The sequence below is a fragment of the Xiphophorus maculatus genome, chromosome 13 (genome assembly GCF_002775205.1).
Source record: "Xiphophorus maculatus strain JP 163 A chromosome 13, X_maculatus-5.0-male, whole genome shotgun sequence".
In the NCBI taxonomy this organism is placed as follows: domain Eukaryota; kingdom Metazoa; phylum Chordata; class Actinopteri; order Cyprinodontiformes; family Poeciliidae; genus Xiphophorus; species Xiphophorus maculatus.
In genome coordinates this window covers 26608947-26636416 of record NC_036455.1, presented here as the reverse complement: position 1 = coordinate 26636416, position 27470 = coordinate 26608947, and the positions used below count along the sequence as shown (strand labels likewise).

General features: G+C 43.1%; 2 protein-coding genes across 3 annotated transcripts in view; both read right to left on the bottom strand.

Annotated features, from left to right (window-relative positions):
- Nucleotides 1–9491, bottom strand: part of LOC102230497 (forkhead box protein O6-like) — a 44314-nt gene extending 34823 nt beyond the window's left edge. The window contains exon 1 of the mRNA XM_005813976.3: nt 8156–9491. Within this exon, the coding sequence (XP_005814033.3) occupies nt 8156–8659 (504 nt within the window). The 5' untranslated portion in view covers nt 8660–9491. The remainder of the gene's footprint in view (nt 1–8155) is intronic.
- An 11653-nt stretch (nt 9492–21144) lies between these two features.
- LOC102230232 (replication protein A 32 kDa subunit-like) lies at nt 21145–27187 on the bottom strand. Of its 2 annotated transcripts, none has more exons than XM_023345375.1 (9): nt 27074–27187; nt 26947–26999; nt 26746–26847; nt 24557–24670; nt 24389–24460; nt 24199–24306; nt 23378–23485; nt 22720–22817; nt 21145–21194 (listed from the first exon to the last, which is right to left on the bottom strand). In XM_023345375.1, exons 1-9 carry the CDS (start codon nt 27084–27086, stop codon nt 21170–21172), a joined length of 693 nt encoding a protein of 230 aa, XP_023201143.1. In that variant the 5' UTR covers nt 27087–27187; the 3' UTR covers nt 21145–21169. The 2 variants fall into 2 exon arrangements, with proteins under 2 accessions (XP_023201143.1, XP_005814032.1); XM_005813975.2 differs by lacking the exon at nt 21145–21194 and adding an exon at nt 21969–22354.
- Between the last annotated feature and the right edge of the window lie 283 nt (nt 27188–27470).

Below are 27470 nucleotides of genomic sequence, written 5' to 3'. Positions count from 1 at the left end.
TTAAGTGGTGTTTGATTAATCGTCCCTAAAATGACAAGGTTGTAATTCATTCCTACTCAACATGAAAGGCTTTTATAGTAATTTGTATAAATATGTGGTGGTCTGATGAATATTCATTGGAGAGAATACTCTTTAGTGACAATATACCCTCTGGGCTCGGCTTGACATTGTTAAGAGACGTCCTCACAGTGTAGCCGGTGTTTTAACAGACGTTTGACAAAGGAAGCAGGCAAATAACTCTGGTTAAAACAGTAAATGATCCCACTCTTCACACGCTAATGGTTTCTACTTTCAAGTGGCTTTTATCAACCACAGTTAAAGTGCAGAAGCAGCCTTCTTTAATGAAAATGGATTCAACTGTCAGCAAGTGAATGTGACTTGACTGATGCTGAGCATCACCTCTGCATGACTGAGTCACACTGAGAACAAAACACACCCCACGGCTCCACCGCACTTCACCGGAAGCCCAACGCGCCGTCGCGTGTTTGCGGGACGTTCTTGGCCGCATACACGGCTCAGGTCACCTTGTAACAGCCCTCCTTCGTCATGTCGCAACGCATACAGGTAACAAAATGGTCACACAGAGCTAGACTTTACTGCAGACAGCCTCCACCACGGAAAACAACTTTGCAATTTCCATCCAGGCGTTTTTAATGCGATATTGATATCTGTATCGGCCCAAATATTGAAAAATATTCTAGACTGGGTGTCGGTGGCAATGTGTCCAATCCATAAGAGCAGAACTATTCAGTCTAATTTTATTCTTTGTGCTCCGAGCAACATCATGCGTTATTATTTATTCTGCATTATATTTAGAATTCTTAAATGGACTTTCTGAACCATTTGAAAGAAGGTTTGATGCTGTTTACCTTTACATGTTTGACCAAAGTAGTCAACCTATTGTTTTAGGTTGACCATTTTCTTTATTATTATTTTTACATTGGCTGTTTGACTCCTAATTTCACTGACTGAACAAATTAAAGTTATTGTTTTTACATGTTTGACCAAACTTGCAAAGCTGTTGGTGGATTTAAGTGTGCTGAACTGGTGCAGCGTTATCAAATCAAGCAGTAATTCAGTACATTTATGTTTGTGTTTAATAAAGGAAGGTTTTTCTGTATCGGATCAATATCGGCCGAGTCTCGGATATCGGTATCAGAAGTTGTAAAAGGGAATCAGTGCATCTCTAGTATTTAGCCACTTGACAATCTTTCATGCAAAATATCAAAATTGCTTTCTCCATTAAACACAGCAACAAACTTCTGGCCAATCAAAAGATACTTCTTGTAGACTTCTGTGCGAAATAGTTCAACCCGGGCCTGGTGTCGAGAAGAGCAGGTGGACGAGATTTTTGTCAATGAGAGACGATTTCAATGCTTTGGTGAAGTGTCGGAGAGCGTTAAAGGTGACTAATTGTACTGCAACAAAGTCCTTATTAATGCAGCCTGGTCAAAGTCCACATCTAAATCCAAATCTGTGTTGGGACTTAAAAACTCACAGATGATGATTTCCATCCACTCTGACCGCAGATGAGCTGTTTTACAAGCAAAAATGGACATAATATTCCATCTGTAGACGTTCAAAGCTGGTGGAGACATCAACTAAAACACCTGAACATGAAATCCATCTAACAATTCTCCGTCAGTTATGAGCTGCGTTGTGATGACGTATCTTATGAAATGCTAATAAAATGAACCAGAGTTTGTGGGTGGAACATGACAAACGTCTTCAAAGCTCCGGTCACATTTCAGCTCCTCTCTGGTCTCTCCTCATTTGGGCCTGAAAGGCCCCGATCCCAGACGGCCAGCGCCGCTCTGCAGCAGCATTAATCACCAGGCTGCTGTCGTCTGACTGATTACCCACAATCAATCTTAGTTTGCTGAATCCTGTGAAAGGAGGAAACCCTCATAAAGATCTAATTAAAAATGTAAGTGACTCATAATCGGAGCACATGCCTGACCTCTGAGTCAATACTCTCTGAAAGCTCCGAGATCATCTCCAAACGTCCGTTTACGTGAACCTGGCCGAACAAGAGGCAGAGGGCCCGCTGTGGGGCCAGCGGGGCCAAAGCGGAGCGGTGTGTGATCTTTCTTCTGAATGTTCACGGCAAACTGGAGAAGGGGAGACTCAGACCGTCTGAGAGGCACATCCTGCCTGCAATTAAGGTGGAATCAGAGGGAGATCTGCGCTGCCTTAAATAATGAGCCTCAACTGAATTATTAACCAGAGCCGTGCCCGGTGGACTCTGACTCCCATCAGGCCTCAGCTACACAACACATGCATATGCACAGCACATTTTCAGATCTCTGCAAAACATCCGTTAGCATAAGCTCGTTCTCCAAACTTAATCCTGTCTGCACCGACAGTCAGGACAACGCTCTCAGTCAAAACGCTCCTCACAAGACATTGTAAAGCTTCGGAAAGCCCGAAATAAACACACCAGAGCACGATGATTTATTCAAACCGTGGTGTTTCATAATGAGCACAATATGTGGAAAGTTGGCGGGGGGGGCGGGGGGGGGGGGATACTTTAAGCAGCTCAGTCGTCGAGAGCATGATTGCGTTCCAGAGGGATCCGGCTTGGTTTTGATGCCACCTTGCGCTGATGGAGGGGGAACGTGAGGATGAGTGACTGCAGAGGAACTCCCCCTGTGCTGCTTCACTTTTTAGCTGTCAGTCTCAAACCGGGAAATCAAACAAATATTTGGCGTGCAGCGTTTCTGTGGACTCGGTTTTCTTCAAATCAGACGTTGAAGAAGTGAAGAAGTACATAAATACACTGTGATTTCCTGAAACCGTTGAAAGCCACCGCTGTGTCTCTACGAGGATGGCGGTAACTACTGGTTACCTCTTTTAAAGAGACAGGCAGGTGGCAGCAATGGCAGCTATTTACCTTCATAGAATGCAACTTTCTCTTTAAGCTTGAGGAGAAGGGTTTCTAAAGCAAATAAATAAAAATAAATATTTTTTTTTTTAAATCTGACAATTGGAATTGTTACTTTTGCTACTTTGTCTACTGTTTCTTCCATGACAGTGTCAATAAATATCAGTGAGTTTGACTAACATTAAATGAAGTTACTCTGATATATCTGACTTTTTTTAAGAAAGTGGCGTCCTGAAGAAGCTTGTTTGAAATGGAAATGTTTTTCAAGAACATGTAGTCACAGTCAAACAGTTACATGAAAAATGAGTAATAAATAGTTTTATCATGATCTTTATTGTTATCGCTATACTACCACAGAATATTAAGTATAAAATGCTATGTCCGTATCATCCCAGTCCTGCTGGAATGAATCAAATATGGTTGGCAAGAACAACAAAAATCATTTCTAATTTATTCACCATGCTCCTGCATTAAACTAAAATAAATAAATGAAATGTGGCCTTAGTGCTTTCATCTTGATGGGTTTGGCCCTCATGGTCTGAAGTCTAAATGTTGGGTTTCATGTTGAGGTGAGCTCCAGCGTGCGGAAGCCCTGGTGCCTGGCTCAAAGGCTTCTTGTTTACGGACCATCATGTGCCGGTCCAGTCATGCTTCACTGACACTGAGGAAACAGGCATTGTATTTTTAGTTTGGGTCTTTTGACTTGAGCCAAACACCAGAATATTTTTTAACCCCCGCCCCCCTCCTCTCCCCTCTGAAATTCTGTTAGACAACACAGAAAGAACGCAATCTGGGCCGACATTTTACAAGAGGCAACCAGGCACGATTCCCGAGATCCGACTGCTTCGTGTCTGGATCCGGTTTTCTCTCTGGAATTTCCGTCTGTGGAGTGTTTCTCAGCGCTTTGTTCCAGCTGATTTATTCCAGCTGATTGAAGTGTGAGGTCTGATGGTGAGAATATTATGTTCTCTTCCAACCGCGGATGACTCACTTCATGCCACGAACATCCCGCCTCCATTGACGGTCCTTCCCTTGTTTACATCCTGAGCTGCAGCTATGTCAGTTCAGAAACTTCTCTGTCATCTAACCAGGCAACCAGTTCTCTCTTTGAGCCATTTCCCATTTCATTTTCAGGACTGATCGGATGGGTTTTAGTCAAGTCTCGCGTTTAACAACTAACCCTGCTCGCCTTCCAAATTCCTTTCCTTGTCTCCACCTACAATAAAACCAGCGCCAAGCCCGCCAACTCAAGAGCTGCCTCCCCTTCTGCTGCCTCTTTGTGATAATAACAATAACTGTGTAGCAGTTCAGAGGGCTCTGTGTTGACGCGCTGCCAGGCCGGCTGGCACAGGGAACCCTCCAAGCTTGTTCCACCATCTCCAACCAATTCCCCTCTGTCTGGGCTGGCGCTGGAGCATCACAGGCGCTATCAATGTGCTCAGCAGCAGGGGCCACCACCACCACTCACACACCCGCTCTTAGATTTTCTCTCGCCACCTCTCTCTCTCTCTCTCTCTCTCTGCCTTTCTCTCTCTTCCTCTCCCACTCAATTTGGAATCCAACTGGAAAAAAAGAAAGGTTTAGTTGGCAGAACAAATAATACCTTTTTTCCATGGTATTGCGTTGTCTCTTTTTTTTTGTTCCTGCTTGTCTCTGTCTCCCTCCAGCATTCCAGCATTCTCAGTGTAACAAGGTGATGGCCACGAGTATGAGTGCTTTACATGCAGGACATGGAGAAGCACTGGGAGAAGTTTGGCAGCTTTTTCCAAGTAAAGATTTCAATTTTTCAAGGGCTGCAACTAAATGTTGTGTTTTTAGCAATTGGGTCATTCTTACGATTAGTCAATTAATCAGATAAAAGATTCATTTTATCCACTGACACATTCTGCAGATTTTTCATCTAACCACTTGAGGATTTTTTGTACAATATTAGGAATACATAAAACAATGCAAGTAAACAAATAATTCATTTCTTTTTTGAATAATAAAATAGACATTTTGTTACATAAATTGCAATAACAGCATTCCTTTAGTGTAGCAAAGGGTGCATCCAAAAATTCAATCCAATCACACAACCAGATCCTACAGATCAAACATTGCAATCAAGTTCAGCTCAGTAGTTACATGAACTGAGTCACTGACTTGCTCCGCGATTCGGTGTATTTAACATTGAGTCACTCACACTCAGTTTTCCATACTTTAAGTATTCTCTCCTTAAATTGGTAAAAAAAAAAAAAAAAACTGCTGATATAAATGTTTCTCACGCTTTCAGTAGTTTTGTATTTTGTTTTTAGCATACAAATATTTTTGCACCATAATATCCAGCTCATAAGACAAGACGAACTTTGATTTAGTGTGAGAAGAAGCTCCACGGTGTCCATCCAGGTCTGCTCTGATTGGCTCAAATGCAAAGAGTAAGCGTGTTTCTATGACAATATTTTATCATCATGTGTTTGTGTGTGTGTGGGGGGGGGGGGGGGTTGTGTTTGTTTGTAATACCTTGTGGAGACCATTTTCCTGACATATACTACGTTGTGGGGACCCACTGTTCCTTGTGGGAACAGTGGGTTTCCACTAGGGGAAACGCTGTTTTTGGGTCAGGGGTCAGATTTAGGACTAAGGTGTGAATTGAGTTTTGGGTTAGGGTTAGGATTAGGGTAAAATTTAGACTGTAGAAATGAATGAAAGTCAATGGAAAGTCCCCACAAAGACAGCCACGCAATCATATGTGTGTGTGGGGAGGGGTGCGTGCGAGCGTGGGTGTGTGTGTGTGTGTGTGTGTGTGTGTGTGTGCGTGTGTGTGTGTGTGTGTGTGTAAGAGAGAGAGTTCTTACCACCCACCCCCGCCACCACCATCATGACTGTGACCACCTACAGGAGTGAACTCACTTTCATCTGACCAAACAAAGCCTCCCACCTCAGCTACAACAACAAACACTTGACTGCAATTACTGAGACCCACTCAGAGAATCCATACATAGTCAGGACCGAACTCACTCCGCTCCAGCGCACAGTCCAGCTCCGTTCTTATTCTGGTTATCTGTGGCTCTGCTTAAAAGAATCCATCAACTGTCACTGAGGACAAGAAGTGTGCTAGTGTGTGAATCCAAAGCTGCAGACTGACACCTCAACAGGAAGTGGACACCTGGAGACAGATGATCTGAACTATGACCTCTACCAACAGCTGGGTCAAAGGCCAACATAGTCTGATTGCATTTTTCCATCCATCCATCCATCCATCCATCCATCCATCCATCCATCCATCCATCCATCCATCCATCATAATCCAGTGTTCCAGTCCAAACTGTGTGTGTTCCTTCACTCTCTTGTATTCTTTAGTTTTTTCAGCTGTTATTGTTGATAAAGTCTGTCACATAGGAGTGTTTTTGTGTTATGTTGTTTTGTCCCGAGACGAGTCGCTGACACACACACCAATCTGCTTCCTCTCCTGAGCAGCCAATCAGAACGTCCCCAGCTCCACAGAGTTAAACTCCTGCTTTAAATCCATTGTTTAGGATAGAGATTATTTTCAACTGACTGTTGTTCAACTGAACCCCCAAAACAGTCAATAGTCAACGTGTTCCCAGACAAAAATGGAAATCTAGTTCCTCCAGTGAAATCTGAGTCTCCCATGGTATCTTCTTCAAGTGGAAGAGTCCGGAAAACCTCTGAAAGGAACCACCCAGCTCCGATACTTGAATCTCTTCAGTCACATCCTTTCAGCATGCAGGTCCTACTACCAGCCTCCTCCATATGAACTCATTACCTAATAGGTCAACCTGTGGAAGCTCAGTCCAGCTGCTTGTGTCCTTGATCTCAGTGGATGGATGGATCTGACCATAAATGAGGGTTGGAATAATAATTTCTTTCCTCACCGCAAAGCACCAAAGCAGCACCTGATATACTGCAGATGAACTCCCAATCTGTCTCTCCATCCCCTGCACCATCAGGGTTCACCATTTGGTGGCTGACCTCTGACCCAGAAGGAGCAACCCACCTTTGTTCTAGGTGAGAACCATGACCATGGAATCATTTTTTTTTTCTTTAAGTCATAACTCATCTCTGATGAGTGAAGGTGAGGTTTGGGAGGTAGACTGACCAGTCAACCGAGAGTTTTGTCATTCAACCCAGCTTCTCCATCACCACAGTTGAATGTAGTGATGCTGTTCTTGCTGCAGATAAAGTCCTAAATCTGTCCGTCTTCTGCTCCATTCCACCTACGCCAAACCAGGACAGCTTGCTGTAGACACTGATTCCAAATCTCAGAGTATCGCTCAGTTGAACATCAGCACAAAGCAAAGACATGTCCAACTCCAATAAAGACTTTTTTTTTTTACTTCTAGAAGGCAGCAGGGGACATTTACTGGAAAAAAAAGTCTAACTTTTTCAAGTTTACTTTTACTTTCCCCACTTACTGACCCTTCACCAACCAGACTTCCCAGTTCTTATTAGCCCATGTGATATCAGGACACTGAGTAATACTCATCATCTTGCTTTGAAGTGCAAAAAGCCCAGAGGGAGAACTTTGGAAAACAAAAATAAAGATGAGAATGTAGGGAAGCTGCAGTTTGTGCCTTGAAAACAAGACTGCTAATCCCAACACCGAATGGCGGGTAAATCTAAGCAGATTAGAGCGACCAATCAATTAGATTAACCTCATATTAATTTGAATGTAAGAGATAATCCGAGGTTACATCTGTTTACTATAACAACCGGCGTCATCATCTCTTGTTATTGTGCTTTCAAACCACTTGCTTGTGCCACGCTTTTCCAACAGCCTGTGCGTAATTTGACGGGCGCAACGGATCGACAAGAGGGTCTGGTGGAGACTAGTGGTGGGAGGAGAGGAGGGGGGCAGGCTGAGCATTAAACTCTAAACTGGTGTGCAGCTTAAGGTTGAGCAGCCCGAGGCACCCGCTGTCCCCTGCGTGACCCGACGGCAGGCCGGATCGATGCGCCACCGCGCGCCTCTCCAGCAGCAAAAGAAAGTATGGGAATCTGTCTCCTTGCGGCGGCTCCTATATGCACGGGATGCGAACTCTCAACACACGAACCCAGTGAACCCTGAAACGGGCGCGCTCACGCCCATTTCCACACACTGTGTCATGTGGAGAGACAGCGAGACACGCTACAGACATAAATCACGGGAGCCCAGGGTCAATTATGTGGCTCTAAAATATGCACAAAGGGAGTGCTGCTGCAGACGCAGGATCACTAAATATAGTCAGCGTTCCCCTGTGGTGTCAGGAGGATTGTTTTCACGTGGCCTACCTTCCATCCAGCCGAGCTGTTGCTGTCGCCTTTATCCTTAAAATAAGGAACAAAGCGAACCATCCAGTCGTAGATCTGGGACAGAGTGAGCCTCTTCTCTGGTGCGCTCTCGATGGCGCGGGTGATGAGGTCCGCATACGACAGATTCCCCCACGCGTTCCTGCGTGACGACTTGGCTTTGCGCAGCTGGCCGGCCACGTCGAGGGCAGCCCCGGACATGCAAGCGGGAGCGGCCACGACCGGAGCCGGGGCGCCGGCCGGGTGCTTGATCTCCGCCGGCGCGCCGCCTTTCCTGTCGGCCCGGCACGCCGGCACGTCGTAGCGCTCCGCTTTGACGGTCGCCAGAGCCAGACCCCCGCGGCTCGCCTCCTCTGCCCCGGGGAAGCCCTCGGGACACGGCGGGAGCGGCCAGGTACATGACCGCGACCGAGCATGCGGCTCGAAGTCCGAATCGATATCAACCTGATGCGCGTCTATGCCGCTGGTCTCCATCATCATCAGCATGATGATACCCTCCGCCCGACCCGGCAAGGTCACTTTAACGCGAGGCTTGTCAGCTTTTGCGCTTCTTTTTGAGGGTCAGAGTGTCCAAACGCGCTCCCTGGAGAGGGCAGATTATGGTGTGTCACACACAGAGAGGATGAAGCGTGGAAAGCAGCCGGCCGAGGTGTGGGATGTTCTCATTCCCCTCAGTGCAACAATGTGGCATCACATCAGGACAGATAAAGGTGTATCCGGCGCATCAGGAGCAAAATCCGCCTCTGTTCCATCCCAGCTGCCCCGACCAGGACCAGGCGGCGGTCAGACATCCGCGCGGAGCAACAGTTGATCTCCTGATCAAACTCTCTCAGATGAACTGACTCTCTCCGAGATTCTGGCCCTGCCTTCCCGCAGGTTGCCTGGCTTCAGTTGAAACTCACTATTACTCTCTCAGAAACAGAAGCGCGCTCTCATGAATCATTTATGTTGAGCCGAGGATTTTCCAGACGAGGGAAAGAAAAAAAGAAAAGAAAAAAAAACCAAGAAAAACCCAGAGAGCTCCTCGTGGATTTGATTTGGAGCATCCTCTGTCTCCGCATCACTCGGCGTGCGGAGAGACTTCTACCTTTGTCTGCAGCTTTCCCTGCACATGTCACATGGGGAGCGTCTCTCTGCCTGCTGATCCGCTTTATACCGCACGCCTGTGCGTCTCTGAAGGCTTCAAGCCACTTAACTGTAGCGTGGAATAAAGTGGAATAAGTGCTGTTTCCATATAATTGGACGCCGCCTGAATCGAGTCACTCCCTCCAGCACAGGTTTCCAGGCTAGGAGGAGGGACCGGCTCTTTGTGCATGCTTCCGTGTGTGTGTGGGGAGGGGGGGGGGGGGGGTATGCATGTGCTTGTGTGTGTGGTGGAGCTGATATTCCCAGTCCCATTTCCAGAGGCAGTCAGGTTGTCATCTTTTCTTTATTTCTCTCTGTCCCAAAGTGACAATCACTCTGTTTGAATTCGGGGTTTTTTTTCTCATTAAAGATAAACCAGACTTAAATTTCCAGCTTTATTTTTGGTTTTAATAACTGGGCATCAAATCAATTAGCACTGACTTCTTCAAAGTAGCTTATAGCTTCAGATGGTTTAAAGCCAATTCTTTTTTTAAGGAAGTCCAGTTGCTTTCTCATCTTTACAATGTTCTGCTGCTGTTTCTTAGTAAGCCCAAGGATAAAACTCATGTTGCTTTCATCAGCTCTAATTATTTGTATTCAGTTCATTGGTATTCCTTCAACTGTGGACTATAGAGACACATTTGTGGGAGAAAATTACTGAATTCCACTTGTTTGAAAGTTTGTCCCGGCAAATGTGTGTGTAAGTAAAACATGGCTCACGATTCCACATTTACTACCTGTTGCCATTTTATGCCTATGTACATAAACCAATTTTTTCCTGTGGAGACAAACAGTCGCAGGTTGAAGCTGGCCATAGAAGAAATCCCAACTCTAGCATAAAACTATCAACATAACCATGGCAAGTGGACTGCTGTTTTTAATTTTCATGTCGCTGCATGCTATGCCAGTCTCACTCATAAGCAAGCTAAGGGGATTGGTCAAAATCCAGTCGAGTGTCAGTGATTGGCCAGAAAAGAAGGAAACACAGAAAACATTAAGGCAACTCGTCAGATTTGTAGAAAAGTTGTGATGACTGGTGAAAATTACAAGTCTGCGAGAAATTGGTGAATGAGTGAATTTGCATTAACTGTTATGAGGGACTGGCGACCTGTCCAAGGTGACCCCGCCTCTCGCCTGGAGATAGACACCAGCACCCCTGCTGACCTCAATGGGATGAGGTTGTAAGAAAATGGATGGATGGAGTTGCGATCGCAACATCGCAACTTCCAGGAGGGCCTGTCTTTCTGATAAACAACAGCTCAGCACCCAGAAGGAATGGAGCGGTTTCTTCAGTCGTGTTTCGTGATTATCCACCACAGAGGACATTCAGAGACTCACCAATTCATTTAACTACCTCTATGTCTCTATGCTGTAACTGCAAAGTAATTTCCCTGCTGGGATGAATAAAATATTTCTATTCTATTCTATTCTATTCTATTCTAAGCCACACATGACATCTGTCTGAATCATGTTGTGATGCCATAGAACTGTGCAACCATGCAAAGAAGACAGTGGGACCATGGATAAACTGTACTGAGTTTTAAAGGATCTTCTGGTTAGTGGTTAGTACATAACACTCAGTAATGTACTGATCAGACATGAAAGGTTCCCAAGGTCAAGAAAGGAAGCCCAGACGGATCCGTGGAGGACTTCATGGGTCACCAGCTCTACCGCCAAGTGTTTTAAGCATGCCCTGATCTGCTGCAACTGGAGGTCGTGGTGATTCATTATCGTTACCATCTGCACTGAGATGGTAACTTCCTGTCAAATTACATCTTTTGAACCTGCCAGATGAATTCACATGTAATGACAAATGGTAACATTTGCTCTTTTTTTTTTCTTCAAAAATAATGTAGGATTTGATTCAGCAGTATAAACAGTTCATGTTAACTCAAATGACCAATATTCTCCTTTTGCACTTTGACCTCTCAGGACATGATTTGATGTGTACTAAGGTGCTGTTTCATGAAGGTGCTTGAAAATGTTACTTGTTCTTCAAATATGAACTATGTTAAAATCCTGTCTTTTTTGTAAAGGTTCTGTGCAGCAATTTAAACTTATTTTTGTAAGACCGTATTAAGGCAAAAATAAAGCTTAAAAACAAATTACAACTCTGCAACGTTTTGAAAAAGGTGCCATAAAATTAGTGAGTTTAGTCCGCAGCAATCACAGAAACAACATTGCCGTGTCCTGGAGGGACTGGCAGGTGAATGAGTTTAAAGCCAAATTTCCTCCACTTACATTCTAAGCTAAGGAAGGACGTAGCTTTTTTTTTTTAATATTCCAAACATGGCTGCACCATTGAAGACTTACAGACATTAAACATTGCCGAATCAGTTCATCACACAGTTTAGGCCAGTTGTTTGACAGAAATTGGGTCACTTTTGTGCAAGACACCTAAATTATGAACTCTCCTCCACCATGCTTGACAGAGAGCAGTGAACCATAGCACTGCGGGTTTTGGACAAATATCCTTACTTAGGATCCTGACAAGCTATTAGCATTTTCATTTCCAACATGTACCATACTAACTGCAATCTCTACTCAAGTTTTACAGAAATGTACTGCATTGTTTAACCAGGTGTTCCAAGTATTGACTTATAATCTGTCTGGATGATTGGACTGAATTGCCTTTTTTAAAAGTACCTTAAGATGACGTGTTGTGAGATGGAGCATCATAAATGAACTAGACCGTCTCAGCTCAGAACTGAACTGTCTGAGCTGTTTTATATACAATAATAAGAAGTTCATTGTTGACACAAAGAAGTCCCTGTTCTTTAGGCCAGATTCATGCCAGATAAGTATCAGAGTGTCCGTCACATCTTCACACACTTCATGACCAGTTGGTTCACTATGATATTGTGTTAACCTGAAAGCTGTGCTTTTAGTGACGATCGGTTAATCGATGAGTTTGATCGGCAGTGCCTGGCAGCTACTTAGCTCCATGATTCCCATTGGTTCAGTTCGGTCTTCAGCATTTTTGACGTCTTAACCGACAGAGTGACGTTTTGTCAATCTTTACCAGATTGGAGGCATTTCAGGGGCTGAAGTGTTTTATTCCAGTCTTAAAAGGAGCTCGCAGTTTGAACCTGACTTGACATATACTGGATGAGACTGATTCTTCTGTTCTCCAAATACAAATCATCAAACCATGTGATTTAATATGGTCAGGTCAAAGACGTTAGCTCCCTCCGCTGTCTTTGTCACACCCCATTGCCTTTGGTGGCTCTGTGTCCACAAAGCAGGCTCCATCAATGGCTGCTCTGTGTTGTATCGCTCTCCGGAAAGCCCCAACGCAAGATAGAGCGCTCTCTGACAGCCGGTTGTCAGTGACAACCATAACCTCAAATGCACCTAAATGGAATGCTTTCACGAGGACTAAATGGGCCTATCAACAAGAAGAGGAGAGAGGTGTGTGTGTGTGCGTGTGTGTGTGTGTCTGCGTGAGGGAGAGACAGATCAGAAGAAAAGAGGCAGAGATGCTGTAAATGGGAACAAACAGAGGGAAAACTCAAAACACATGGTCCTGCGGTTTTTCACAGAAGAGTTTTATGTGCTGCAGAGGAGTTGTAAGAGGAATGTGGTGTGACTCCTACAATATGGAATGAAAACAGTGATCCTGTGCCAGCAGGGTGGATATTGGGTGTTCATCTGCGGCTTACAGCAAAGCCCTCGTCATCACGAGTAGGTGATGCACAGCCGCAGCGCAAACACGACCGACGTGAGTCACACACACACACGCACACACCCATACACACAAACAAGGCCGGACACAAACAGGGACTTACGGAGAGGAGCAACCACGGGAGTGGACGTGTCGGGAAAACCGTGTCCGCTCGAGCAGGAATGTGTCCTTTTCTGCTCAAATTATTGAGGTTTTCACTCCATGAACTCTTTCATAGTTTTTCTCATGATACATCTACAAACTTTTATTGAGATTTTGTGTGACAGGCCTACAAAGAGTGGAGCTTCAAATAAAGTGGAAGAAAAATGAAAAATAACAATAACAATAATAATTTTTTATGGGAAAGATACGTTGTGTGTACTCACTCTGATACCCCTAAATCAGAGGTCTGCAACTTTTACAAACCAAAGAGCCGCTTCGCCCTCAGTCCAGCTGAATAAAACTTGTTCAGAGCTGAAAATGTTACTCTTTTCTGAAAAGACAACTTTATATATATATATATATATATATGTTTAATAGAAGATTAGTTTGGTCATGTTTAAAGAAAGTAAGTGCTGCTAAAGGAGACTCAACAACTTACCATTCCAGGAAAACTGTTTATCCACTGTCATCGGCGGCCATGCTAAGCAGCTGAAAGCAAGGGGGAAGGATTAAGCAGCAAGTAAACAAGTGTGATTGACAGCGCTATGACCCTCCTCCTGGCTCTTCCTGGCAAAAACATATTGTTTATAAAATTTACACACTTGCAATTTCAAGACAATAGACATCCATTTCCACACAGAAAGCTATCCACTGGAAGTAAAACACTGACTGCTCATACAGTCCTCACACAACCACAAAAACTCCCAAATGTCCACAGAGCTAGCAGGCTCTGAAAAGATTTGCGTGGGTTTGTCAGAGTAACATGACCTACTTTGCCATTTAGGAACGGAGACTTGTTGTGACACAAACCGCGGCGTCTTGTTTTGAGATCGTTTCAACACAGCATGACACGGCAACTTGTTACAGGACACAATTCCTTCTGCAGCCGAGATAGGCTAGCTTCTCCCACTTGCAGCTTTCACCTTCCAGGTGGATCAGGGCAGGAAAATGAAGTAAGTGGAGCTTCAGGATTAAATAAATAAAGACAAAAAATAAAGTTTTCTTTCAATTTTCAAAATAGAATCTAAAATTAATCACTTATGATAAAGTAGAACAGCTAAATATATACTTTTTTTGCCTCATTGCACTGACTTCAGTTTGTTGGATCACCAACAGCGGCTCAATCATATCGCTGAATATTCCAAGACTGGATGTGAAAACTAATTGCCTCTTCTCCACAGGTCTCCCTTCCTTCGTTTTCCTGGCTTTTCCACTGAGCCAGTCAGTCAACCTGCAGAATTATTGATGTGTTTACCAGAGGAGGGTTTTTCCCCACCCTCTACCTGGGGTAACCCTGAGGCTTTCAATTGTTGAGTAAAATGGTTCTGCTGCCAGAGCCGGCCCTGATCGGAACGCTGGGATGTGCTCATAATGAGGCGAAGCTGCACCCACACTTTGGCTCACCTGTGTCACTCGATTCAATCAAAACCCCGAGAATCGGCCTTCTCCTGGTGTTTCCACGCCACCCTGAAACAATGAGGCTGAACATGAGAAGACCATTAAAGTGCTGTAACCAGATCCCTGCCAATAACAGCAGGTTACCCCAGTTACTGTAAAGACTGTAAATATTCTGCCATGAACATGAAGCAACATTTGGATGACAGGTTCATCCAAAATAAACCAATCAGAGGAACTTTCATCCTGCAGAGATGGAGATGGACCAGCAGCAGTAGCTGTTTCCATTAGAAATGAGCACATAACTAGATAGATATTCTGCTAATGTGGAAAAAGCACAATTTTGCAATTGCAGTGAATCCGTTTTTCATCACAGATGAATAAATTTGGTCATGTGATAAAATTTCACTGTCCTCCGAGAATCCTCCAGTTATCAGACTGAACCCAACAGACACGGTTTGGGATGTGGAGGAGCAGGAGATTCTCATCATGGATGTTCACCACAACGGTGGTGTTGTCGTCTCAAAATGAGCTTAAATCTTAGCTGAACATCTCCGCAACATTGTGGAATCTTTGCCAGGATGAATTAACTTAGAGGACGATCCAGGTGGAACAAACTGGCAGATTACTTAAATTTTTTATGGGTTGAAATCTATATGGTGTATACATTATACTCAGCCCCCTTTGTATACAGCCTCCTAAAAATTGCATTGCCCTAAAAAATTACCTTAGTTGTAAACGGAACCCGCCTGTCTGTAATTGAATGTGAGTCTAACTGCTGCTGTTCTGTTTCTGGGCTCAGATGTTCTCTAGAGAACAACCAGCATCATGAAGACCAAGGAACACAGCAGACCAATCAGGAGACATTCATCATCTGAACATAGAGAAAGAATAAACCACCTGCAGGCCTACCAAGCCATGGGTGTCCAGCTAAACTGGCAAGGAGAGCATTAATCAGAGAAGCAGACAGGAGCCTCGTGGTACTGGAGGCGCTGCAGAGATCCAGTTCAGGTGGACAAGTCTCTGGACAGGACCGCTCTTAAATCTCCCACATACTCGGGGGATGCTGTGTGTAGCAGACTCCACACACAGTCTGCGGTCAGGATTTCATAGTCAAATGTACTGATTGCCTGCATTTTTTATGTCAAATTCCTTCATTTCCCATAATCCAAATGAATGCCAGTTAGATGAGCTAGCTGGGATGCCTAGCCCTGATCTTCTCCACCAGGTCAGCCACCACGCACCTGTTAGTGCAGAACAGAGTGTCAGTCTGACTGATGGGTTGTGTTGACTGTCAACCTTATCAGCTCTGTGTCTCATCCAGAACAGTTTGATGAGAACACTGCTCCCCCTGCCTAGTTTCCAGTTCGACATTGAGACACTCTGCAGAGTGAAGTACGCCTGAGTATGAGGGGGCACTTAAAAAAACGGGTCATTATGGAAGAAGAACAGTCATTGTTGGTAAAAATCAGAAAAGGTCCAGTGTAAAGTTTGCAGTGAGCCACACAGGAGACACAGAAACCTGTGAAAGACGGTGCTCTGGTCAGATCAGATTACATTTGAACTGAACAACGCTACGTCCCCATCACCTGGGCACAACATCCACACAAGGAAACACAGGACTGGAAGGATGATGCTATGGGAACGCCTTCATAATGCTGCAACATGGAAGCTGATCAAGGTGATTAGAAGATGAATGAGTGGAATGCTTACAGCGACTAGGCTTCAGTTTTTACTCTGTAAATGTTTGGCTTTTTACAAACTTAAACAATTAGTGTATCTACTTGCAGGAGAGACTCTGTACTTTGGATGAGGCTATAAACTAGTGCTGGAAAGTCACTTATAAAATACAAACTTTGTTTCGTGAGAAACTTGTTTTTTTTTCCAATCATTGTCCCTTCGGCCCTGCCAAGTATTTCCAACCAACTCACTTACATAAAAAATGAATTTTTTTATGTAACACGCAGACATTGAGTTCTGCACACACAGAGCTGAGCAAGCTCTGGAAACAATCGGTCGGGCATAGCAACCCCATACCGTGCTCATGGTCACCGTAGGAACTCATTCTCCTGGACCCTCCCAGCGTCCGTCAGACACAAAACTACCTAAATATTCTGGGATTATTCATTTATCTCAGGAAGACAAAAGGTTTGGATTTTGTTCACATTCTGGCAGTGTGTGCTAAGGCTCTCTAATACTGCAGGGCACACACACACACACACACACACATTTTTAATTCCTTTAATAAGTAGAAACCACACCATTGTGTTGTTCCTGCCTTGCAGGCTTTAGATGAATACAAATACAGTTTCAGTAATATTTAAAGATTTCCCCTCCAGCGATGTTCAGTGGTGAAAGGGTTCAGCCAGACGCAGTGACAGATTTCTCTCCGCCACACCTGACATAAAGAGGTTTAGCTAGCACTACCTGACACCTACTGTTAATCCTATTTCAAGCTCCACTCTCAACCATGAAATCCACTCACAAGAGGGAAAAAACACAGTGATGCAGTGCAGAGGTGGTACACAGATAATCTTTCCCCTGACACTTTTCTTCGCTGCCTTCAAAGCAACAAAAGCTCTGACAATTAAAACAAGGGTGCGACTTCTCTCTGGAAAAGAGCCGTATATGGAGAGGTACGGCTTTTCGTGAGAGATTACGTTAGGAGGGATATAAAAAAGAAAAGGAGGAATTGCATCGCACAGTTTCAGCAGGCGGTTCCAGACATATGGCAGACATTGGCTGTAACTAATGGAACGTTTCTTGCCAGCACTTGATTCGACCCAGTCCTTTAAAACTTCCTGATGGTGGTTGCAGAGAGTTGATCCCACAAACTCTTCCAGGCCTTGTGGTCTGCTGACCCGGCACTGATCCCACAGCTCAGGCTGGAGGGAAGCGTCTCAGTCGTGCAGCGTGCTCAATGAGACAAACACAACCGATCGCCTGGAATTCAGTAATCTTTACATGCTTGATAAGGAGTAGGAAGAAGTACAAAATGAAAACTTATGAACTTCATCCCCATAAATCCAAGCCATGTTTTCAGATGGTGATTAAATTATGATTAAATAAAAAAATAAATAAATTTTAAAAAAGGAAAATCTTGACATAGGTTATTTTCATTTTCCTTTTTTTTTTTTTGCCATGGACTCACCAAACTATGGAAGCGCATTTCTGCCACTCTGTTAAAAAACAAAAATAAATTATCTCATTATAATGAGATAGTAGTGTTTTTTAACAGAGTGGCGGAAATGGGCTTCCATAATTTATAAATGTCAGAGTTCCAACCTAAATATTTAGTTCACAAGCTAAATATTTAGTTCACAAGCTAAATATTTAGTTAGAAAGCTACATGTTTAGTTAGAAAGGTAAATATTTAGTTTGCAAACTAAATATTTAGTTAGAAAGTCAAATATTTAGTTAGCTTTCTAACCAAATATTTAGTTAGAATATTCATAAAGTCAAATATTTGACTTTATGAATATATTTCATAAAGTTTAGAAACTAAATATTTAGTTTCTAAACTAAATATTTAGCTGTATAACTAAATGTTAGTTTAGTTACACCATTTGCTTTCTAACTAGAGCAAACATTTAGTTTGCTCTATCAGGTCCTCTAGACTTGATAAAGCGTTATACAGGAGGAATGGACCAGAACTCCAGAAAAGAATTATGAGGAACCCAAATCAAACCGTTCACAGGTAATGCTACTAAATACTGAGGAAATGCATGGAAGCTTATGATTTCGGAGAATTTAATAAATATTTCTCTCATTATTGTGACCTTTAGCTAAAAGAAATAACCATAGTAATCCTAACTGAGACAGTTTGGTCTGAATTAACTTCAGAGAGAGAAAAAAAGGTGTATGTCTTTTATTAAGTCTATGTAAGCTTCTGGTTTCAACTGTATATCCGAAATAAGGGTGCTGTATGCAGTTTGAATAAATACTATCAAGTGGTGGCTTCACATTAACTCATCAGGAGAGCTCTTAAATCTCGAACATTTTTAGAAGCTAACTGCAGAAACGAGAAGCCGTCTTGGCAAATTGCACAGGTAAAGATAGAAATGCAGGAAACAGGCACAACGTTTATGAGAGCTCCTCTATTATGACCATATTTTCCCCTGAAAACATGTCAGACATAAAGAGGAAAACAATAACCAAACTGTATCATCTTAGATCCTGTGAACGCCGAGAACATAAGGATATTTTGGGGCACAGAGGTCCAAATCTGAACACCGGTCCTCTCTCTATCTCAGCTGCAAAGTATGACAAGTGAACGGAGACAAACTTGGACCGGTGTGGACGCGACATGGCGAAGGCGCTGCCAGCTGACAGGAGGCTGCTCACCGGAGCCAGCTGTGACAGAAGACGGCAGGGTGGGTGTCACCAGGTACCCCTCCCCTGTCTCCGCCGCGTCTCGGATGGTCTCGCCTGGCTGATCAGGGACGACAGGGACGCTGCTCCCAACCTTCAGTCAGCTGTCACGCGAGGTCACGGCGAGAGGCGGCGCGCGCGAGTCACACATGATGCCGTACAGGCCCAGACACACGCCGAGACACACCGAGTTTGGCATTCACAGCAGCGCACCGGTTCGGTTCCAGCTCCGGGAAGGCGAAGAGAACAGGCGTGGGCCGACAGGAAATGATGTGGTGCTGAATTTAATTTCAGAGTTGCTTCTATTATGTCGGTGGTCACGGGTTAACGGGTTAACGGGTTAACGCCGCGGAGAGAAACAAGGAGAATAAAAACACAACTTGGATTAGAAGGGGGGGAGGGAAACGATGGAGTTCAGAGGGTCGTATATCATTAAGCAATTGAGAAAGTTAATTAGGCAGCTCTGATAATTATTGCCATGGCAACATGAGCGCACTCATGCAGATTTGATTAACGAGGTGCCATTTAATAGTACTGGCTACACAGCAGGGTCTGGAAAGAGCTCGAGAGACCCCTAAAGGTAGAACACGTGTAATGTTTCCTTCATTACACGTGCACGAATACACACACACACACGGCATGAATGGAAAAGATCCCAGCCTCCATACTTGACTTGTAACTAGAGGAATCAGTTAAAAAGCAGCTGAACTCTCTATGCATTGTAGAAATAAAATGATTTCCAAACAGATACGCAGCTTGGATTCACTGCACACAGACTCGTAGTGACATATTCCTACAGTTAAAAACAGATTAACACAAGTTGGAAAAAAAAGGATGTGGCATGTGTGCGTGCGTGCGCGTGTGTGTGACCCACCCAGTCATGGAAGGAAAGTTTATGGATTCCAGTTCACATGTTGCCCCCTGGTGGATAAACAACAATACTTGCAACACATGCATTCCTCTGCACTGAGTTTGAGATGCAGCCTGATCAGGCAGAGGACATTGTGCTGCAGTACAGCTTTGCTTACACCACCCATCATGGCCATGGTACTAAACGGGTCCATGGCTCTGTCTCCTCCAGACTGGACGACACTTCTCATAGTAAGAGTCTGCAGAGGTTCCAAATCTCTGCACCTCAGATCCTGATCAGAGTGAGCAAAGATGACCACATCACTTCCATCCTCCACTCTCTCCACTGGCTTCCCATTTCCACCAGGACTGAATTCAAGACTTTCCTCCTCAATGCGTCTACAGAAATGTCCCCAACTATCTCAAGTTAAACCCACAAAGCATAACTCGTTCACTCACCCATTCAAACCTTCTCCAAACTGAGGACCATGGGGGGCAGGGTCTTCTCCGCTGTCGCTCCACGGCTATGGAATGCCCTACCTGACACTCTGGGGGAACCAGAAAAACGATCGAAATGTCGTCAAGACATTTTTTACCAAAACTTTTTGTACATTTTCTTAGATATTGGTTTTAATCTCTTTTATTTATGTATCTATTTGTTTACTTAATCATTTTTATCCATTATAATTGCTTGTTTTGCTCCTGTTTCCTGCCCTTTGAGATCTAAAGATAAACAGAAAATTATAAATAAAATCTATTATTAATTCTGGACCTTTAATGAGACACTTGAATTGATTTTTTTCCCAGGTTGTAATAATAATGATGCATTAATCTCAGAAATGTGATTTTGGTGCACCAGTTTAAACGTACTGTGGGATACACACACACACTAATATTTGGTTATAAATCAGAAAAAAACTCTTATCCGTTTTATTTGCATCACCAGGATTCTGGTATAATTCTGTCTGAACTCAATTTAAATGAGCAAGAACAAAAACCTTCAGCAAAGTTTTGGTTTAGGAAAAATCATTACAGCCTGGCATTCAGTGTAAGGCTGTTTTCACACCTGATAGTCCAGTAGACTTGGGTCAGTTGGGAACCAAAATTGCAACATTTGTTCCATTTTCAGCTGGCACGGTTCACTTTCACACTGCACTGTGTCGATGTTCTTAAATTGCCCCTCAGGTGCAAATAAAGTTATTTGAATTGAAACAGACCAAATCCTTAGAAAAAACTCGTTCACCATCTCTATGTATGATTTTGAACATTTTGTCTTTAAATCTTTAAAAGCCCAAATTTACCATGATCAATATACTGTAAATAGCCATGTTGGGTGTATGTAAACATTTGAACACACCGAATGGTAGCCAAAGGAAAATCTAGCAGTGAAATGCTGCAGATGAGCTGAGATCTTTCAAACACTGGAGCTGTCACAAGCCAGGACAGGAAGTAGATCTTCACAGGACAGTTTCATCAACGTGGGAGAGAAAGGGGAAAAAAGACATTTAGCATGTGCTATCACAACCAGTTTGCTTAGAAATAAAATAAAGTTGATTAATTAACACTCTTAAGGGCTTTTCGTGGCATAGACAGCAGCATTGTCAGCATTCAGACTAGAGTGGAGACATAAAAGGAAGGTAAACTCAGCAGGAGATTTCTCCAGGGACAGACTAAACCTCCTCCTCGTTGTTTCACACACAGCCAACAGAGAGCTATACTGTAGATTATATGTTAATAGACAAATATCAAGCACAGATGAATCCTAATAACAGTCATATCCATTTTGGTCTCGTCACTCTGCGTTTCTTGGATATTTGATGATGGCGCCGGCTGTGAAAGAAGAACGGGTCTAAAAATAGAAAATAGTAAAAAGAGACATTGATTCCACTGTTTTCTCTTTTTTGTTAGTTCTTTTGAAGTCAGTCTTCACCTGCAGTTCACAGCCCTGTCACTGTCTATTACAGGGAGAGTCACTGTTCCGCTCCAGTCGAGACAATTTCCTCCGATTTTATCAGACAGTTCCAAAATGGAGCAAAAATAGTTCCAACAAAGAAGAAGATGGTGAAGACACAAAGGGGTGGCTCAGGTAAGGACTCATGGTTAAATGAGGCAAAAAGAAAATATTAAAGCAGGTAGATCCTGATTGCTCCTTTATTAAGTTGCTCAATCAACAAAATTGACAATTCAGAATGTAGTTCATTCACTAGGAATCTCACAGCACTGCTGAGCTGCAGCGTCGACACATTTGTGGCCAAACAAGTCGGAGGATAAGTTGATCCTGACAGCGCTAACAAGGTGCTCTCCGTTTGATTTGATGTTAAATAATTGATTAGTCAAAATAAAAAGAAAAAAAGGTGAGTTCAGATGGGAATGGTGCATACATAATACAAGACAAAAAACCCCACTTCAATCTAAAAGTCATTTACAAGAAAATTGATTGCAATTCAGTTTAACAAAATAAATAAATCAAGCTTTGTCCCACACGTGGTCCAGGACTAGTTTTTATGTTGTCGTTTTTTTTCCCCAGAGGCAGCTGAAGTTATACTGCCTTGAAATGATGCTTATCAATGGTGGAAAAGATGTGACCTTCACTTGCAAGGAAAGCCAAGGAAGATCTGAACGAGAAACGAGATGATCAGCATCAACTTCAGATGATGATGTTACCAAGAATTTGGGTGCAGATAAAATTTGCTTGCAGCCACAAAAGACTTTTCCCACTCCAGTAAAAAAAAAAAAAAAGTCATGGCAATCTCTTGTCATTTACAGGCTGGCAGAGTAAAAGTTCTCCCCACATCAAACTCCAGTCCAGGTTTTTCCAAACTATCCATCTATTTAAAAGCAAGATACAATCATTTCCATTTTAGACATTCAATAGAACATTGAATGTCTAAAATGGCCATTAATGTCAGGTTACAGTAAAGATGACGCTAGAAAAACAATGTTTTAGAGAAAAGGGTTTGGGAGTGTAGTTTGCAGTTACCTAATGTCTCCAATGCTAATGTAGTCCAGGTTTCTTGTCAGGTCATGGAAATTGATGCCATCATTATGGACAGAGAACACTTGGATTTGATGCAACACCTGAGAGAGAGAGAACAAACCTGAATGATAGTTTTACTTTTTCAGTGTATAAGATGGTCACTGACGCCCAGAATCAATGCAGTGATGTGCAACTCGCTGGATCATTAGCCAAAACAACAAAGTGTGGCCGATTCAATGTCTTGCTCAGCTAAATGCACAAATTACCACCTGCACGGAAACACCGGCAGCTCAGTTACCAGACACCAAGTCAATCACCATTTTCTGTAAACCAATTGGTCAAACTTGCTGCGAACCAGAGTTCACTATTGTGGTCCACTTCAGATTTTAGTTACTCATTCACACCTCCACAAATTAATCAGACTTTCTAAGCAAATGAGCTAGAGTTCGATTAAGTGAACTGAATAGGGCTGCTGTGAATGCACCCAGAACATTATATTTTCAAACGGCATAATAAAAGTACATTTGACCTGACTCAGTATGTCAACTACTCAATGTAAAAAATAAAATAAATAAATAAAAATCTTCATGTCAAAATGTAACACACAGTACATCATAAACAGAAACTGATCAGGATGAACTTGCACTTTGCAGTCACTGACCTGGCCCTGGACTGTAGACAAACCATTTGGTAAAACGCCTCGAGGACGCGTCCCACTGCTCCAGTCAGGTTGCGGCACCACAGTGAGGTTCATGTTCACATCAAAGACCTAATGGAAACACAGAGGTTACAGGTATTGGCCTGGTTCAACAGTGGACATCTGAGTGTCAGTTTCACCAAACAAAGAACTTCCTAAAGGGGTTTGTGAGGCCAGCTTGTATGACTTGTATGTTCAGTCTAAATTTTAACAGTCTTTTCTTATTATTATTCTAGGTAGCAAACAAGCATGTTGGGACGCACTGTCAAAGTAACCTCTGGTTGCATTGCCAAGTGCAACAGTATCTCCAACAATCTTCAGGTGTTTAAAAACAAACAGCTGGAAAATCAATGTGCACAGATCAACAATAGATAAAAGTGTTAAATTGCACATTTTCAGACTTCCTGCAGTAGCTAGCTGTGCTGCAGTGCAGTCCTACCTGGTTCACATTCAGGACATGGAGAGCTGGTTTTTGGCTGATATTTTTATTTCCATCCTCTTTAAACTTTATTAAGACATGCAATGTTATTTTGCTGCTGGAATTAAACTGCTATGTCCTTCACCAAGGGGCAGCCATCATAGCTCCTTATTTCCCCAGCTGCTGTGCAAAACCACATGATTACAATTTTTCTAACATCTACGCTAAAGTTTGTTCAAATCACTTTGGGGAGTCTCAATGACCGTTACACTCTTTAAAGAAATTTCACATTTCTTTAATTATGCAATTTAGGTTCCCATGTGCCAAAGTTGATGTTCCCAAGAAGCAGAAATGCACAAGAGTATACCTTTCTGAAAACCTGCATATGAGCTTGTACCACCTCCAACATGTGGGAGCTGATCTCATTCAGGTCCTTTACACGTCGGACATTCATTGCCAGTAGCGACCTCTGTTCCTGTTGAATCAGGAGAAGAAATGGCAGTGTGGTATTTATTTTGCTAGCGCTTACAGCCTGTTTCTCTAGAATGTTTGCTTACACTGTAGCTGCGCAGGCTTCCAATCACCTTCACATACATTCCTGGAGAAGCTACAGTCGTCCGTGCAGAATCCTGTAAAGATTGGGATTTAGATCCAATCTTTCATCACCAATCTTTTATCGCCATGCCCATCTTACTTCTCCCCAAATGTTCTTTAACACCACTGACCTCCATGTTAACCCATAGCTTCACATTCAGGGGTGGACCGGTCATGTCGTCCACGGTGTACTGGACATTGGTCTCAAAAAGAGCAAATCCTCTGATGACTCCAACAACAGAAACCTGAGATAGGAGGTAGTACTTGGCTTAGGCTAAGTACTACTTAGCCTAAGAATTATTGGAAATGTACCAAAGCTGTGATGAAAAGTGACAAAGAATTATAGAAATGTTTCTTAAGATGTAAAGATGTTGTCGAGAATAAATGAAAAGCCTAACATTAAAATTTGCCCTTGTGATATCTAATAGCACATTGAATCTCATATTCAATATCTCAGGAACATGTCTAAGATTAGAGCCTTTATGCATGGAGTGACCCAGGAGGAAAGGGATGGATGCCAAATGTGGTCATGGATAGTCAGACCGTCATAAAAATGGCCAGAAAAATGCGGCAGTAAAAATCACAGCTTGAAGACTAAACATACATAAGTGATGGTTAAACAACACCAAATATGGAAAGTTGTCTGTAACCTATAAAAGATACTGGGACAATACTGATTTGAGGGAAACTCTTTAATTAGCTTTGCTTTCCCTCAGATTATGTGTGCTGGTCTGTAATACAAATTTTCTTATTCATTTATGGGTGTTTTCACAGCTGATAGTCTGGTAGACTCGGTTAAATTGAGGAGTAAAATTGCAGCATTTGCTAGATTTTCAGCTGGTGTAGTTCGCTTTCACACTGCACTGTGTCAAACACACCAAACCCTTTGGAAAACCTGTGATGGCTCAACAACTAGAACCACTGAAGGAGGCAACACAAAAAACTCTGAAGACATGGAGCGTAAAATTCCTGCTTCTCAAAATGTGGACTAAAGCATGGAGTTGTTATGGATTCTGTCATTTCCTCTATCACTTTTATCCTCTCCTATCTGCTTACACACACATGCTGCAGCTTACATAACCATGTTTATGTATGACTGCCGCCAGTCATATGTAAACAGACAAACTGATCAGACTACCCTTTAGGGAGGGTACAAATTGCAGAAAATAAAAAGCTAAATTTTCACTACAGTCTTTGCCTCACTTGGTTCTATCCATAAGGTGAGCTCAGTGTGGCCCAGCGCTGGATGGTGAATGTAACTCTGTATCTGCTCCATTTGGATGACATGTATGACTTGTAATATTTGATCATTTTTCAGCATTAAAGTCTGTTTTTATATATAACCAAATCTCATTATCTCTCAAGGTAATTTACACTGAGGGGTTCTGGTCGGGTCCTGAAACTGGTTAACGGACCTGGTGGAGCACAGAGACAAAATGAATGAACTCCAACAGAGTGGAATCTAATTTTTTGTGGCTGTATGATTTCTCTTTGGCAAATGACCATAAGCCATTTCTTCCGCCAGCATTAGACAGTCCGTTTGTTTTGGTTGCATTTACCCAGAATGCCCTGCGCTCTAGTCCGGCTCCTGGAAGCTGTTGGGGGCGGTCTGCGGTCCGCTTGGCATTCACATAATCATTCGTACCGCACCCAAGTTCACTCCAACTGAACCGAGACCGTTTGTAGGAGGAAGTAATCTGCTGAATTTCCGCAGAAACTTTTTAAACTATGTTGAATAATTCATTGAGCTTACTGTACTGTTTGATCACCAGTCCAGCAATTAGAATGTATGTATGATGGAATTGAAATACCTTTTTTTGTAAAGTGCCTCCCGACAACATTTGGTGTGAATTGGCACTATAAATAAAACTGAACTGAGCTTAAAAGTGAAGAACTATAGAAAAGAGGTGAACATTTACACGTAGATGTTCACCTCGTCTGTAATGGACTGCAGACATTTTCCACAGTGTACGTTTGCAAAGAGGGATTTTAACAGGTGGCTAAATCCTGTGGTTAACAACGGTCTGAAGCTCACTGTCCACAGTATGTGTTGAACAACAGCTTCTTTCTAAACCAGGGGTCTCAAACTCCAGTCCTTGAGGGCCGCAGTCCTGCAACTTTTAGATGTGCCTCTGCTGCACCACACCTGAACAGAATAATTAGGTCATTAAGGCTCTGGAGAACTGATCTACACAAGGAGGAAGTAATTAAGCCATTTCATTCCAGCGTTTTGTACCTGTGGCACATCTAAAAACTGAAGGGCTGCGGCCCTCGAGGCCTAGAGTTTGAGACCCCTGCCCTCTGAAAATAACCGGCTCACCTGTTTGAGCTCACAGTCACAGATAGTGAAGGAATCTTTGCAGAGTTGAGGAGCAGCCAGCAGCTGAGAGACGGTGCAGGGGAAAATCTCAAGGTGTGCTTTCTGTGGCAGAGACAGTGAGGGAGCAGATTATGAACCCAACAAATAATCTGCTTCTCTTGGCTATTAAAACTCTTTTTACTTAAGCCAACAGACATGCACCTTTGATGATGTAGCTTTGTGGTTCAAGGTTTCACCACTGGCCTGACTGCAGCCTGTGTCAGAGCGAAGAGAGTTTCAACTTATGTGAGGGACGGTCAACAGATGATTTCAGACACGCGCCACTCACCTTGATTCCACATGCTAGAGGTCAAACAAAGTCATTAAGCTGATCTGAACTGGCAGCAGTGGGCTTTCATCAGCGAAGGTTCAACACCAAACAGAAGAGCTCTCTGGGTTTCTTCAGCAGCTGAGCTGAGTTACACCAATCACCTGTGAGTCAGTACAGCTTTAAAGAGCCAGTCACTAGCCATTCCTTATATATTCAGAATTTAGATTTTGAACTTGTTTTTAGTCATTAATGATCAGTGGATTATAAACTATTTAATCTCTTCAAAATGCCATACAAGATAATGATGAGAACTCAGACCAGCTGACAGCTTTGGCTGGATGTGGGACAGGATAATCACATAACCCCATCCAGACCAGTCTGTAGTAGCCACTAGAAAATTAATTTAAATTTACCA